The sequence below is a fragment of the Podarcis gaigeae genome (genome assembly GCF_964106915.1).
Source record: "Podarcis gaigeae genome assembly, chromosome: 3".
Classification (NCBI taxonomy): domain Eukaryota; kingdom Metazoa; phylum Chordata; class Lepidosauria; order Squamata; family Lacertidae; genus Podarcis; species Podarcis gaigeae.
In genome coordinates, this window is record NC_139680.1 from 29,722,652 (window position 1) to 29,736,323 (window position 13,672).

At 39.4% G+C, this 13,672-nt stretch overlaps 1 protein-coding gene across 15 annotated transcripts in view; it reads right to left on the bottom strand.

The window, feature by feature from the left end:
• The window catches only part of ROCK2 (Rho associated coiled-coil containing protein kinase 2), a 78,038-nt gene that overhangs the window by 27,380 nt on the left and 36,986 nt on the right, over nucleotides 1-13,672 (bottom strand). For 9 of the 15 annotated variants that reach the window (XM_083729837.1, XM_083729830.1, XM_083729838.1 and 6 more), the window contains 7 exons: nucleotides 8,609-8,753; nucleotides 7,325-7,463; nucleotides 3,042-3,133; nucleotides 2,016-2,175; nucleotides 1,454-1,541; nucleotides 1,126-1,137; nucleotides 151-239 (listed from right to left, as the gene is read on the bottom strand). In XM_083729837.1, coding sequence (XP_083585963.1) covers nucleotides 151-239; nucleotides 1,126-1,137; nucleotides 1,454-1,541; nucleotides 2,016-2,175; nucleotides 3,042-3,133; nucleotides 7,325-7,463; nucleotides 8,609-8,753 — 725 coding nt within the window. The remainder of the gene's footprint in view (nucleotides 1-150; nucleotides 240-1,125; nucleotides 1,138-1,453; nucleotides 1,542-2,015; nucleotides 2,176-3,041; nucleotides 3,134-7,324; nucleotides 7,464-8,608; nucleotides 8,754-13,672) is intronic. The other 6 variants (XM_083729832.1, XM_083729834.1, XM_083729839.1 and 3 more) reach the window with 1 other exon arrangement.

A 13,672-nucleotide genomic window follows, 5' to 3' on the forward strand; every position in this document is an offset into this window, starting at 1 on the left:
AAATACCAAAGTACCAGGATAAATTAAATGTGTCAGATGCAGACTGCTTTTTGATATTATGGTTCTTTATACAAATAATACTCTTCAAACTGATTTCCCATTAACATTTTTGAAGACCATATTTCTGCATAAAATGGGGTGGGATTCTACCTGTATTTCTGCTCAAGTTCATCTTTGGCTTGTATTTCATTACGAATTCGATCTTCCAATTTGTTTACTTTTTCCTGAAATTGTGCAAACTGAAAGGAAAAAAACCCTGGTCTTTAAATGTACACAACTTGAAAAAATAGCTCACGTAAGTAAATATTGAAAGCACCGTTGGCCATTTGATTGGACACCAGTTGTTTATTTACTATGACATACCCACAGCTGGAACTAAACTGTGATTATGAAGATACTCAGTAGTTCATGGAAATATCTAGAGAGCCGCTCTTCATTATAGGAAAAGTAAATTCAACTATCTGTGATGCATTTAATAAAACAAAATCTACAGAAACCTCATAATCGTGATCTTAACACACCCTCCTATCTTACACTGCACATTTCAAAATCCAACTTCAGCAATTGCAAATTTCACAAATATTGTAAGTTGCCATAACAATTTCCAACATGTGAAGTTTCATATTCTAGATGTAAAAACTGCAGCCCATAGGTAAACTGTGCAAATTCAAATTAGCTCATCACAGTCCACACTTTTAGGATTTTCTCTGTAGCTAAAGTTCTGGACTGCCCAACTTACTGGGAAGTGGGGGTAGACACCCTCCAAGTTTGCGAAGTGCCCTGTAAGTGTAAACATATTCTCTATAGTCTTATGTCTACAAACAAAGGTTGCTAAGTGGCACCCAGGATACCCATGGCAAGGGAAAATAACCATCTATCACAGTTATTTTCATGCACTCACATTTTTAAAAAATCAAATAAAAATGACTGGCCATTCACAGAACATTTCTTATCTAATGGGGCTCCCTTCACCATGGACATATGAAATAAATTTATTCTCATCTGTAATCAACTAACTGGATAATTAATCACACATTCAATCAATGATAGCTACTGCCTAAAAAACTATAACTTTTTTGAAATATTACCTATTGAAAGAAAAACAATTTAAAATAATGTACTTACCTCTTCACTGTCCTGTAAAAACAAAACAAAAAATCCAATATAGTTTTTTTAAAAAACAAGCCTCTCCCTTCTGTATTTTCCAAAGCTTCACTATCTTGATTTTAAATAGTTACTTTAATTTTCCTTTTAACAACTCTTGCTTTAAAGCATAAACCATGTATTTTAGTCAACTGCTCTTTTCACAAAAGCAAGACTACTCACAAGTAGTTTCAGATGTGTGCAATTAACGCTAACTACTGAAAAGCAAGTCTACATCGCAAGTATTATTTATCATGCATAACAAACACTTTTCATATGTTTAGCCCTTATTAAAAAGAAGAGTACTTGCCTCATTTTTCTTTGCCTCTTTTTTCCTTGCCCCATTGTTCTTGCAGGGTTCAACTTCCCTACAGAGCTCAGAAAAGTCACTTAGCAACCTGTTGAAAACAACTCAAGTTTTCAAAAACTCCACAACTATGCCAATCAACTCATTTTAATCAATTCTCTCAAGTCTTAATCCCCACTAGACTGCTCTCAGAATGAAGGCAGCTTTATTCAGCACCACTTCTCTTCCTTTTAATTTTAATTGACTCAAAGGCGGAAAAGATGGGGTGCTTTTCTCAAACCCATACAAATGTTCTAATTTTTCAAGTACCTATGCAAGTTAAATATATTTATGTGCAGTAATATATTGGTATGCAGAAACTTATTGCAATACCCTAAGATTATTCAGATTCTGCATGTACTGTTTGCTCCCTACCCACCCTGCAAAGAGCCTGTGCTGAATACAGTATTGATGGATACTAGAAAATGCACAGTACAATGCTTAACTTTGAAAACTAATTAAACAATTCTAATATGAAAAGAAGCAAGCATTATTGTTATGTATATCACTAAAGTATATTACATACAGGTTCTCTCTAAAGTAAGTAAATCCTATGAAAGGCAACTGGTTTCCAACAAAGGCTTTGGGGACTGGAAAGGTTTCAACATCCCCTTTGTCATCTTCGATATCGTCAAAATTGCTGCTGTCTATGTCACTACTCAGCTCAGGTACAACTGGTGCTGCAGCTAAAAAAAATGAAAAACAGTTATTTAGATCAAAATTCTTTTTTTCCACTTCCACAAAAGCAATTTGCATGGTATAACTTGCTAGCTATCTTCTGCAATGAGCCAGGGTCTTGAAAAGCCCTGTTTTACAAGTCTTGAGAAACAAAAACACAGAAGCTTAGCTTCTGAGAACTGCAAGTGAAAGGGAACTGCCTCTTTGCTAAAGCTTCTCTGGAAGGCTGGGGGGTGCTCCTGAACAGCATGAGCTGAGGCATTACCCAAAGATGAGAAGTAGCTTGCAAAAGCAGAGCTGCAGGAAGGCTTTTCAGGAAGTGCAGGGGGCTGCTTGAAAGGGCAGAGAAAGAGATTCTCTTTTGTGAGCTTCATTCTGCTCCCCGTACTTAGGACCCAAGCTAGGGAGTTTGGTGGACCACAATGAACAGTTGCACTGATGTTTTTTTAATAAGCTGGTTGTTTATAAATAAGTAATACCCCAAATAAGAATTTTCAAGAATATTTTCCCAACCACAGAAACATTTTTCTCAGATGGAAGCAGAACCAGAGCCATTATTTATACATTTCTATTGAACCAAAACATAATTCAGGCTACATATTTAGAGTAGTTGTTTGACTAAACAAGCATGATGTGGTGGGTATTAGCAAAACAGAATGAAATTTTTACCCATTCGCACTCAATAAAGTAGTGCAGTTGAAAAAAAATTAACTATTGTAAAAGCCTAGACACTTACAGAAAAATGTAACTTACAAATATAAATGCCCATAGAAACCATTTTAGAACCCCTGCATTTTAAATTCGACACTAACCCAAAGTAAGTTTTTTTAAGTAAGAAAGAACATATTTTTCATATTTTAAAAATGATACTTACTGTCTCGAATATTATCCCAATCCCATTGGTCATGCTTAAAGAACGGATGAGATTTAATTTCCTCTACTCCACTCCTTCCAAGACGTACCTCCCTAAACATAGCAATTAAATAAATTCTTGTATTATCATTGATAATTACAAGCTAAAAAATACATTAAGTGCCAAAGATACCTAAACATTCTTGGCATTTCCTCCCATTATAATTAAATGCAATTTGAATCCTCCCATTTTGTAAGCTGTTAGGTTTCTCAGCACTCTCAACATATGCAGAATGAAATGGTTAGAAATCTCAGCCTGCCATGTGTGGAATAAAACTTATTTCCAACTGGACTGTGTAGAAAAGGAATGCAGGAAAAAGTTCTTTTTTTAAAAAAAGCAAACCTACGAAGTTTGCCAAACCACTGTACAAACATTTGGACGTAAATGACGGAAGACCTGGTTTCCAAACACAGAACAGTTATTCAAACCCTACTGAAATGAATATTTCAAAAACTGTATCCTTTGCCTCCAATTTAAAAACACCCGTACACATATGCACATTTTTTCCTAAAATGTATAATGAAGCCACTATATACAAAGCAAACTCATTTCTTTTCAAAACAATTTTTGTGTTGTTAAAGGCTCACGTAAGAACATACTTTCGTACGAGAACTAATAAGGCACAGGATAGATACTTGCCCCTTGTCACTTTAAGTGCTTCAGTGGCAATTGTATATATAATAAGATGCTCTGTTTTAAATAAATACACTGAGCACCTTGTTTAATATGAACAGGAAAGCACACACAAAAATTGGGGTGGAGGAGAAAAGAAAGCCAGAGTATTCTTAAATAATCCAAAAGCTCTTCTTATATACCGTATTTTTCGCCCTATAGGACACACCTTTTTCCCCTCCAAAAATGAAGGGGAAATGTGTGTCCTATGGGGTGAATGCAGGCTTCAGGAAGCTATCCGCAAGCCTTGGGAGCTCAGCGGGAGTTCCTGTCAGGCTCCCCAAGCTTGTGGATAGCAGCTTGCATCCTGAAGTGCGCTGCACAGCGCACCCTGGGCTTTGTGCAGATATCGGGCAGTCCCACAAGCTCGGGGGACAGCGGAGAGGTGGAGCGTTGCCATCCTGCTATTCCCCGACCTGGTTTGGAGGCTGGCGTTGGGGAAAAGCAAGCTTCTCCCCACCGCCAGCCCCACAAGCTCGGGGGACAGCGGGGCAAGCCGCTGCCCCACGGAGGCTAGGGAGGCTGTCCCTGAAGGCAGAAGAGGGAGACGGAGCGCTCCATCTCCCTCTTCTAGCTTGGGGATGGCTGCGCAAAGCCTCTGCAGGGCAGCGGGGTGCTTTTTTTCTCCTCTAAAAACTATGGTAGGTGTGTTTTTTAAAGCTTGGGCTTCCCCTGCCCCAGCCCCGTGGCTGGGGGGGAAATAATTTTTCCTCCTTGATTTCCCCCCCAAAAAACTAGGTGTGCCCTATGGGCCGGTGCGCCCTATGGGGCGAAAAATACTGTATATCCTTCCCCAATCTTTGGCTTTTCCTTGCATTTAAAACAGGGGGGGGGGGACTAATGTAAGCCCACCCACCCAAATCCTCTTGAGCTGCCTGCATGATTACTTAGTAAGATGGAATCCTTTTTGGAACACTGCTGAGGCCAATAGACAGATATTTATTTCACTTCTATTTCATTTTGTGGTTTATGTGTTTTGTTTTTTACATCTCTTGCGATTTAAGCAAATTACAAGGTGCAAATAATTAAATTTAATATTGACTTCACTGTCAAGAATAGTCCAGAAGAGGGCAACAGAAAGTGAGTTTGTTTGGTTTTCAAATTTTGCATCTTGGTCTGCTTCTGCATGAATGCCTAATAATGCAAACTGGTTGGCCAGAAGGGGAAAGGGAAACTAACTTTCCCAACAGGGGAAAGAAAGCCTTAAAGAACAGCCACAGTGATCTCCTCCTGACCCTCCCCTAATTTAACAGGCCACAGAAAGCAGCTGTGGCCAAGGTATGGTGGGCTGATCTGATCAGCCTTCAGCAAATAATGCTTAAGGTAAAGGTAAAGGTACCCCTGCCCGTACGAGCCAGTCTTGACAGACTCTGGGGTTGTGCGCCCATCTCACTCAAGAGGCCAGGGGCCAGCGCTGTCCGGAGACACTTCCGGGTCACGTGGCCAGCGTGACATCGCTGCTCTGGCGAGCCAGAGCCGCACACGGAAACGCGTTTACCTTCCCGCTGGTAAGCGGTCCCTATTTATCTACTTGCACCCGGAGGTGCTTTCGAACTGCTAGGTTGGCAGGCGCTGGGACCGAGCAGCGGGAGCGCACCCCGCCGCAGGGATTCGAACCGCCGACCTTTCGATCGGCAAGTCCTAGGCGCTGAGGCTTTAACCCACAGCGCCACCTGCGTCCCTAAATAATGCTTAGGGAACTGTATAATCAGAGTAATAAGAGAAGCCAAAGGTCACCTAGTCCAACTCCCTGCCGATTCAGGAAATTCATGACTACTACTTTCCTAGCCAGCCAGCCTCTGCTTAAAAATCTCACATGTAGTACAGTCCACCACCTTCTGAGATAAACAGTGGGACAGAATAATACCTCGTACAATCAAGAAATTATTCGTAATGTTGAGTCTAAATCCTTTTTCTTATAGATTTGCACCCCATGTCTTTGGTCCTAATCCCTGGGAGCAACCGAAAACAAACCAAGCCAAGCTATCGCCTTCTCCAACCCCCTGCAAAAGCCAGGCAATGTGATGGAGCATGGCAGAGATTATGGCGCAAATTTGTTCTCTGTTAGAAAGTGGAGGGTAGCTGACTATACTCACCTGAATGCTGCTACCAAACCTAGTTTAAGGACTTTACTCCCAACACTATGCCACCCATTTCTTTAAATGAGCAAATGAAGGAGGGAAGAACAGATATTCCTCCCTCTCCCCAGCCCTTGAGAGATATGGGGAAGGGATGTTTGGATTCCACTGATCTGTCCCTTTCAAAAGGAAGGGGGGCAAGAGAATTATGATCATGGGGTGTAGGGGAGATGTAAGATGCTCAGTAACCCCAATATAATTTCTCAGAGCTTGTATGTGTATACTAGGCAATAGGTGACTTGCTAAGGTCAAGGATACAGAACATGCTCCCACACTTCACAAAATGTCAAAGATTTCTTCTCTTCAAGGGGCAGCAGCGTTCGAAACTCCCATTGTTCTAGGTGCATCTTGTGACAGGGAATTTCATTAGTGCGAGCAGTTTCTGAGCTCTGGGCACAGTACTGCTTCTAAGATTTCAGTTAAAAACTGCAGTGGAAGGAAAGAGGACCTTTTTCTGCCTCCCCACTTCCAGCTGCTTTCTTAAGACTGGAGAAGAAACGCTCCTAGGAATAGTAGGGTGGTGGGCAGGGGAAGAACTAGACCATGTGAAAAATGAACATAATATTCAAGCTGCAGTTCATTCATTTTCAGCTTTGTATTCTTGTTATAAAAAAGTGTGCCTAGACATTCTGTTGTTGCACCCATAACCTAGGTTTAAGGTGCCATTTAGCTCCTAGTTTTCATATCTCTGTTTCTAACACTGAGGGACAGAGAAACCTTCAATATAACTGACCAAGAAAAGTCATGAGCTCTATCTGCTATACATCAGTGGTCAATGCTGAGGGTGAAAGGAGAACAGTCCTGAAAAGGAAGGAACATTCTAGCCCTGTAAGAACCAAAAAAGCAGGGGAAGCACTTGCAAGCCATCTGTCTTTAAACTATCTGAATCCCATGCAGGTCTTTCAGACAGGAAGGCCCTCTATTGAAGAGCAGCTTTATGTTTATGATTCATTTAATGCTCTATGCATATGGTAAAGGGTAATGGACCCCTGGACAGTTAAGCCCAGTCGACTTTGACTATGGGGTGTGGCACTCATCTCCGCTTTCATGCTGAAGGAGCCGGCATTTGTTAGCAGACAGCTTTTCCAGGTCGTGAAGCCAGCATGACTAAACTACTTCTGGTGCAACAGGACACTGTGACAGAACATGAGAGCATGAAAACGTCGTTTACATCCCTGCCACGGGAATATGTATGTATATGATTTATGATTATCTACTCACTCAAAATTTGGCTATGGAAGTTGAATATAGTAAGTGCTGCTTGAACTTCAGAAATTTTTGTTTTTAACATTTTAGACTGACTTTGGGTAAGGCATGAAATCCGATTGGTTGCGCTCACTGTACTGGACCTCAATAAAATTCTTCTGAAAACATATTCTGTTACAGTAATTTAGGGAAAGGATTTTATGGCGAGAAAAATCTATGTTTACATACCTGTCTGTTAAAAAGGCACAAATAAGGTCCTTTGCTTGCTTCGAGATTTCAACATCTTCTGGGAAATGTAATGAATTCTTGTGATCCATTATTTTACTATATGTTCCCACCAATGAATCAGCATAAAATGGAGTATCTCCTGAAATTAAATATGCATAAACATTAGCTAATGCAAGTTGATTACTAAAGGCAAAAACAGTTAAATAAAAACTTGAGACAAAAACAGAGACTCCTATGTACAAAGGTTCAAAACAAACACCTACAGCCACACTAAAACTATGGTTTAGAATTATAGGCTCATGTGCTCCAACCCTCCCCACACAAGAGGAGACTGCATCTGCTTTTAAATGAAGCAGAGTTCCCTGTTAGAGTCTGAAATCAGAACAACTCTGTATACTCTTTTGTTAGTTCAAACAAGCCAAACTCAACCTATGCCATATGATACTGGCTTGTTCACCAACCATAACTTCTCTGAGTTTGGGCACAAGAAGGAAACCTGATTAATGTAAAGTCATAAAATGTGACTCTATTTTCGTTCTCACAGCTGCAGAAAAGAAGGGGAGGGGAGGGAGAAGAGTAAGTTCAAGGTTCATGCAATGCTTTTGCATATAATGCTAACCATAATTTGGTGTTTTGTGCAAAGGAATGTTCTTATATATTCCTGATAAGCACAAAATATATCTCCTGGTTCTACAGCTTTCTGTACATACAAAATATAAATAAAAACTCAACACACCCAACACATAAAAAATTATATCAAGTATTTGATGGGTCTTTCTTCAATTGCACATAGAACTTAACTTTTGGTCTCAGAAACATGTGATTTTTGTTAGAGGTGGGCCTGCTATACAGAAAATGGCTCCAGAGCATGTCCTTCACTGTAATTATGCTTCTTAACCCAAGGAAAGAATATATGTGGGGCATAGCTATGAATATTCCCAAGGTACCATCATTCAATATCCCTCAAGAAACGTAACAACCAGGATGGTAAATGGCTGACCATGTTACCACAACTGATTTGGGGAGCAGCATCACTTTCCATTGCAATAGCAGTTACAAAACTGGAAAGTTGGACGCCAGGTAGTCTCCATAGCAACTCTCCATGTCTTCCATAGGAGGTCCACCTCATGTTGTGGGAACCCAGGCTTTGATATGAGTAGTGTAACCAGAACTAGATTCACTCAGGGGCCACCGAGCTCTTATTGAATCAATAACCTACGTGGTGATGCACAAACTTTTGAAATCAAGGTACTAGAGGGAATACAAGCGGAAATCACTACTTACCAACTAGCATTTCATAGAGAAAAACTCCTACAGACCACCAGTCGCATTCTCTTCCATAATAACCATCACCACCTTGTGATTTTAATACTTCAGGTGATATGTAGTCTGGTGTTCCGACAGCTGTATCACAGCGCACCATCCCTGTCTATATAACCAGATAAAATGCAACAATTAAACAGAACAACCGCTAGATTTAGGCAAGAATGCTAACTTAATCTATTTTTAAAATATAGTCCTTAAGCAGCTATGAATTTAAGGCTGCTAACTGCACTTACTCTACAACACTGTCATTACCCATTTATAAGTTCTCTTATGAAATTCATGCCACAAGTATAAAGAAAGCTTGTTGAGGGAGCTGAAGGAGTTAATCTTGGAGCCAGACAAAGTAAGCAAAAGCTGGGAATGTATGTTATGTCCGATTCATGGGCACAGAATCTACTGGAAGTCTCTGCAATAAATTGCAAGAGAGATTTGGAGCTGGTCCTAAATCAGCAGAAGACAATATATAGGCACACCTCTGTTTAGACTGAATAACATAGTCCAGTTTTTATTGCTTTTTCTGTGCTCCAGCAAAGCAGGTCTTAGAAGTTCGCAAGATAAACTATGCAGCAAATATAGAACTTGAAAGCAAGCATGTCTTTCTATATGATTTAATACTTCAGTAATATTTATGTTCAATGCTACTGTTATGTAGTGGCTAAGAGCTTCAGTTGTGAACCAGAAATCCTGGGTTTAGTTCTTACCTCTGCCATCAACTCAGCATCTCTCAGCTTCAGCCCCACATATGCAATGGGGTTTTTTTTTAATTACTAGCCCACCTTGGAAAGATCTTCCTAATATTTTCTGATAGTGATAATATCTTCAAATACTAGATACAAAGTGTTTTGGAACTGTGATATAAATTCTAATTAACAGCACTACAAAGTATTTGCATATTCATCAAAGTTAAACTTCATGGATCTTCCCCGCTTCCAGTCTCCTTATGCTCCTTACCCCCTATATTGGCCTAGTTCAGATGCAGCACCAAACCAGGAATCTCCATTCTTTTTTGGAGGTGAATGTCATGGAGACTGCACTGGCCTCCTCAAAATACCAATTTCACGGCAGAAAAACTTGCAATGCTCCAAAATACCCCCACTCCCAAACTACAGGCAACACTCAGCCTCACACCCCAAAATGAAAGATAAGCAAAACAAACATTCAAAACGCCTCTAAAAACAGGCAACAAAACTCACACATACCCAAAAAACAACCACCAAACACAAGCAAAGACACACACATTCCAAACAAACAAAAACAAAATCAACAGGCAAAAGAAGGCAAACAATAAGCTATGCTTCATCATTATGGGCACAAATTTGTGCTAGCTTCAGGCTCCTGTGCTAACACCTTCTCAGTGTATTTGCAAGAGGACAGTGGAAGCTTTTGCTTCTGTTTTCAATTAACCACAGCAAGTAGAAGCAGCATTAAGTAATTTGCAAGGCATAGGGAAGAAAGGATTCATGAGAACACAGGAGGTTCGCACACACCATACTCCCACATGCAGGTATCATCATGCTGCCTGTATATACCCACAAGTGGAGAGAGTGAGGAACAGGTGAAGAAAATGAGGAAGCAGGATCTTCTGAGCAATGCAAGTGGATTGTGCTCATACTAATTTTATGAAATGCTTTTCTGTTCATAAATGCTAATACTAATACACAGCGAAAGCTCACTTCATTGCCCCAGGAGTAGCAAATAATGAGTTGAAGTTCTTTACTGTTTAGCATTTGAGGAGATCTGGGTCATACAAACAGTGCTATCTTAAGACATGGGTAGGGAACTTGTCATTCTGCGAATGCTGCTGGACTGTAATTTCCATCATCCCTAACCACTGGCCAAGTTGGCTGGAATTGATTTTGTTCAAACCCAGCAATGTTTGAAGGGTCAAAAGTGTGGTTCCAATCTGAAGAAAAATGGGAAAATCCACCTTTCAACAGCCTTAGCTCCTTATTTTTTAGTACCACACTTTGTAGAGAAAATAAAGCATTTAATTTAAGGTTCTAATTCTTTACTTATTTTTCTCCCAGTTCCTCAGTCAATCTGAACTCCCTACTCCTAAGCATGTAAAGTTAGACACCTCCTGGTTCTAGAATTCTTTACTAGAGTCAGCCATGTTTCATGTTACACTATATAGCAGGATGACTTATTACAAGTTGGTTAAGTGGCTACGCTGGGACAAATACTTATAGGGCAACCCAGCAAGTAGATCCATGTACTGAAACCTAATACAAATACTCACCAGGTGGTTCAGTAAGATATTCCCTTAGTTATGCAACCCCCAAAATAAAGGGTGCTATGTTGGCGTTGTGTAACTCAAGTAAGTTGTTCTCACAAAATGGCTTATCATGTTGCACTCCACTGATATGGTTACACTTATTTATTTATTAAATTTCTATACTGCCCTTCATCTGAGAATCACAGGGTGGTTTACAAAACATTAGGAATGGCCATCTACTTGTGAGGCTGCAACTATGAAGCAGGCTCAATGTAAGGGTGTATGAGTGAAATCAAGGGTTTCAAAGGTTTGCTGACCAATAACACAATGTAAGAGCAAATATGCAGTAGTCAAAATTTGTTTCTGAACTGCAGTAACCACTAGAGGTGCTGTTTTTTATTCTTTTAGCAGACAGATCATTTTGGGCAAGAAAATAAATGTATTTAAGATGTCAGTGATAAAGGCATACTAATAAGTAACATGTAGTTACAAAAATATTAGACACTAAAAAAAATTTTTATGGGGAACATCTCATCAAAAGTATTGTATTTACACAGCTGTGATGCTTCCCTGTTGTTCAAGAAAACTACACATGATCTGGAGGTGCTCCAGATTCTTACTAGCAGGGTGTCCAATTCTATGCAAAATAAAGTAATTGAATAGGCTGAATTGCTACATCAATTGCATCTTTAGAAGTCATCAATAATGGGATTACAAAATTGGCATGCCACTGTTAACTATGTGTAATTAAGTTTCTTTTCCATATTTAACCCAAGAAAAACAAAATTTTAACACTCCAGACACAGATTCAGAGAAAGAGGTGCGATGCTGTAGTGCAGACAAAGGGTTTGGTGTGTCTCCATCAAGGTTGTGAGTCTACCCAGTTGACAGATTGATCACAGATTTTGTACCATAAGAAATGCAAAGTAAGCTAGTTTTTGCACCGTTAGAAGCAAAGCGATGCCTGGAATCATAGGCCATCTAATGTTTAGCCTAATTTTACCAAGATAGTTGGTAAACAGTTCTTTTATTTAAGTATCATGTTGATTATCATCAAGATTTACCAAAGCAACCATTTTATGCATATATTATTGATATTTATTGCTATAATGTCATTTATTGCTATAATGTCATTAAAGAGATATGAGGCTTGAATTATTACACTGAAACAATGGAATAAAGGAACCATCATGTAGTTATGGTTCTCAGAAAAGCCCAGAGTATGCCACATGACATAGTTATATTGCTGGAGCTAAGCAGGGGTGGCTCAGGAAACTGATTCAATAGGAGGCTGCCTGAAAAACATATATAAACCACTCTGAGCAATTCTACAGAAGAACAGGGCATAGGTCTAATTAAGCAGAGGCTGGATGCCCATCTGTTTTGGATGCTTTAGATGAGTTTCCTGCATAGCAAAGGGTTGGACTAGATGACCCTTGGGGTCCCTTCCAACGCTACAGTTCTGTGATTCTATAACTTTCCACATAGCAAGAACAGTAGTAAAACTCAAAAATTACAGGGGTGGGAGTAGGGTGGGTGCAAGACCCACTTAGCATCACAAATACTGGTACTGGCCTAATCCACAGATCCAAGTAGACAGTGATTGTTTGATTTTCCATCTGCACCAGTACCTCATCCCACAATAAGCCAAAATGTCAACTGTATTTTAGATAGACATAAGGAATTTTCACAGAACTTTGTGGACTGTGTGTGGACTGCTAAAGTGCATTAGTAAGTAAAAAATATCTTGTTTGCATGTTAAGAAATCTGTTATGTCTATTAGCTTTATCCATACTTTAAAAATATTTATTTGGTGCATTAGTCATAAAAGCATTGCCCTAGCCCACATCCACATTTTTAGAACTGGCTCAAATTTTGCAAATGCCGTTTTGTCAGATTTTTCTCCCCCACTAGCCTTTTGTTGATGATTGCTAATGTCTGATTAAGGACACAGCTGAATAGCATGAAATAAGTAGAATATATTTTGAAATTTATTCCAAATTAGAATCAATGGGAATACACTGGAATAAGCGTGTAAGTGCTTACAAATTAAATGGTGAAAATGTTTTATTTCAAATAAGTATGCATCGATTTATTTGATCTTAAATTTTAAAGTAAGTCATCTGAAGACCACTAGAGGATGCTATGGGTTTGATTACTATAAGCAGTAAATACAGTCAAGTTATTGTGCTCATTAGGAAGCAAACATTAACACAAGAGATAGACACTGAACTCAGGTGCTATCTCGGTTGCTCAATTTTGTACATGTTTGCTATCCTAATAGGCACACTTATTTAGAAGTTGGGTTCCACTATAAAAAAGCTCATTTCCAAATCAAGCACTTAAAATTCAATTGTAACCTGACTCCATACAGCAAGAATAATAAAATATTTTCCATTTCACTAGATAAACAGATCACTCTGCTGAAACATTTCCCTTTTCTTTCACCAGCAACAGTTTTAATCCATTCATGGTCACTATTAAAGCACTAATAGTTAATGAATGAAAATTTATTTCAAAGTAGTTAGCAGGGCTTTAATTGTAAGCATTCCTGAACCTGTAACTCATGAAGTAGAGCAAACTGTAGAGAGGTACTTTCTACTCCATTCTATGTAGTGCTGTAGAACTTGAAAGAGTGCTTTTTCCTGCACTGACCTGTTCATCTACTTAGATCAGAAAATTAGTCCCTCCTAATGGTTCCAGCACTGGTTGATACACAAGGTGTGCCTTAGGAAGAACCTATTGAATGGTGGCTCCACACATTTGCAGCTCTCCTCCCACTGAGGTGCATCCTGTCATTTCATTCC